The sequence below is a fragment of the Monopterus albus genome, unplaced genomic scaffold (genome assembly GCF_001952655.1).
Source record: "Monopterus albus unplaced genomic scaffold, M_albus_1.0 scaffold675.1, whole genome shotgun sequence".
Lineage (NCBI taxonomy): Eukaryota > Metazoa > Chordata > Actinopteri > Synbranchiformes > Synbranchidae > Monopterus > Monopterus albus.
In genome coordinates this window covers 35,384-38,301 of record NW_018128555.1, presented here as the reverse complement: position 1 = coordinate 38,301, position 2,918 = coordinate 35,384, and the positions used below count along the sequence as shown (strand labels likewise).

The window sequence follows — 2,918 nt, the reverse complement described above, 5'->3', positions numbered from 1 at the left end:
AAGCCATTTTTCTCTCTTGTTACTACAGGCTGCTGAGGTATAACACTGGCAGAAAAAACTGAGCTGTTTATAAAGAGGGTAGTGTGAGAAGGGGAGTGAATAGGACCTTCTTCTCACCCCTGGCATTCAGAGGATGTGGCCACAGCAGGACCTTTAAACCTCATGTCACACCAAACTGATGGTCAGTAATCGGCCACTGTCAGGCCATTTGTGAGCATATGAGCTCTTTTTCACACATGACCCCTTGGTAGGTGAGACTAATTGCAGGCTAAATATTATTTTTAAATAAAAAATTTAAGTGGCACAAAGAAGTCAAAGTCTTTATAATCTTTTTTCCTTTCTTCCTCAGCTTATCCATTACATGAAACAAGCTAATTTTTATGCACTGGGAGAGAAAGTCATCATGGATCAAAATGGTGACCCTAGTGCTTATTATGATCTCATGAACTGGCAGAAGAGGCCTGATGGTTCAGTGCATTTGGTTAAAGTAGGCTTCTATGATGCCTCGTCGCCTACCAGGCATGGCCTGGTCATAAATGACTCAGTGATCCAGTGGCCTGTTGGGAAGCAGGTGTGTTCTTTGCAAACAGGCTTGAGACCATGTTCACCTCTTAGACTGCTGTATGCACTGCTGATCAACACATCTGCCAAGTTGTTGTTATTAGTGTGCAATATGCTTTGTTGTTAAACTAACAATAGAAAATGTCAACTTCAAATAGAACCTACTCAAGATGACATCAATTGTATATGAATGCCGTGAATATAAACCTTATTAATTACTCAGTACTGTGATAATTTCTAATTAAAGTGTTCCATGTTGATAGCTACATTTATGACTAGGCCGTAGCTGTGTGATTAGAGAGTAAAATTCTAGAGTAAAATATGAAGCCATTAATTATATTGCAGTACAGCTCTTAATGTTCTAAAATATTTAAAATATGTCACATTACAGTTAAAGATGCAGTAATTATGTTTCTAAGAGATATAATATTTTGTTAGTGGGTATTGTATAATGTTAATAATTATGGTGCTACATCTCACAAAGGCATGAGCATTTCTTTGTTGATCATCTGGTGATCATAAGAGTTCAGAATTTGTGTAACAGTTACCCCATTTGTGTAACCATGTTAATGACTTATTAGGAATTGTATTTGCTGTAAAACACCTTTTTTGTCACATTAGATTCAGTTTTACTTTTAGTCTGTATCTGAAATAGAAGCTCCAGAAACCAGTCACAGAACTGCATAGTCATATTGATTGAAATCAGTGCTTTTCTGAGTGGCTGAACTTTGCCTCTCAGGCATCTGGGTCTGTATGCAGCAAAAGTTGTCCTCCAGGTTCCCGCATCACCAGGAGAAAGGGGGAACCCATCTGCTGTTTTGACTGTGTCCCCTGTGCTGAGGGAGAAGTTAGTAATATGACTGGTGTGTTGACGGTCTAATATTACCCCTTCACTCCTGTTATCCAAATAGAAATTGACCTGATTGTACCTCACTGTAGCTTTTCCAAACTGAAAAGTGTTGTTTTCTCTCTGATGCCAGATTCTTTAGAGTGCTCACGCTGTCCACAACACACATGGTCCAGTAAAGACAGAGATCTCTGCATCCCAAAGACTATCGAATACCTGTCTTACCATGAGTTAACAGGTATTGTGCTGTGTGTTGTATCTGTCCTTGGTGCTTGTATTTCCCTCTCCATCCTGGGAATCTTCTGCACATACAGAGACACACCACTGGTTCGGGCCAACAACATGGAACTGAGCTTTCTTCTCTTGGTGTTCCTTGCTGTCTGTTTTCTTGTTGGCCTGTTGTTCATTGGTAAGCCCTCAGACTGGTTGTGCCTTATCAGGTACCCAGCATTTGGGATTAGTTTTGCCCTCTGTATTTCATGTCTCCTGGCCAAGACAGCAGTGGTCCTAATGGCTTTTAAGTCTACACTGCCAAAAAGTAATGTCATGAAGTGGTTTGGACCCAGCCAGCAGAGAGCCAGTGTGCTTTTAGGAACAGCTGTCCAGGTAAAAGCACCTTCCATATGAGAACTCTGTAAATGTTTTCTTAGTTGTGTTGATTAAAAATGAACATCTTTCTGTTTCCCCCCTGCTCAGGTAATAATCTGTCTTATTTGGCTGCTCACCAGTCCACCTCATGCCAACAACAACACAGATTATCACAGCGATATCATCATCATCGAGTGTGTTACTGGTTCAGAAGTTGGTTTCTGGTGTGTTCTAGGATACATTGGCATCCTGGCCTGTATGTGCTTCCAAATGGCCTTTTTGGCTCGGAAGCTGCCTGATAATTTTAACGAGGCAAAGTTCATCACCTTCAGTATGCTGATTTTCTTTGTCATGTGGATTACTTTTATCCCAGTGTATGTAAGCACAGCAGGAAAATACACAGTGGCTGTTCATATATTTGCCATTTTAGCTTCGGCTTGTGGACTCATAATTTGTATTTTTGCTCCGAAGTGCTATGTCATCATTTTGAAACCTGAAAAAAACTCCAAGAAAAACATGATGCAAAGATGCTGATAAGGAATTTACATGAATAATTACATGGGATGTATGCATATATAATTTCAATGATTGCTAAATAAAAGGGAACACTTTCATGGTGAAAAGAGTCATTTTGATAGCTTTTTTAAAGTGTGTTACTTAAATTAAGAAGATAAAAATACACATCTGTTTCCAAATAACGTGTGGTTTTATTTAATAAAGAAAAATGCTTAAACATTTTTAAAGTAATGTTTTGACAAACAAAAATGATCAGCCATGTGTTTTTTTTTATATCAGTTACAGTACTTTAGACAAAACAATGACTTTTGCATTACTGCGTTTTCGGATGTGCACAAAACCCAACCCAGCATTAGGACATTGACATGATGCGTGCACAGAATGTGATTTTAAGTCATTCATCTCA

The 2,918-nt window shown here is 38.9% G+C and overlaps 1 protein-coding gene across 1 annotated transcript; it reads left to right on the top strand.

Annotated features, from left to right (window-relative positions):
- Window positions 1-349: 349 nt before the first annotated feature.
- Window positions 350-2,530, top strand: LOC109953460 (extracellular calcium-sensing receptor-like; the record flags this gene model as incomplete). The annotated part of the gene is made up of 4 exons (XM_020588946.1): window positions 350-571; window positions 1,301-1,424; window positions 1,542-2,014; window positions 2,105-2,530. Coding segments are annotated over 4 exons (1,245 nt in total), but the record flags the coding sequence as incomplete, so codon positions are not given.
- Between the last annotated feature and the right edge of the window lie 388 nt (window positions 2,531-2,918).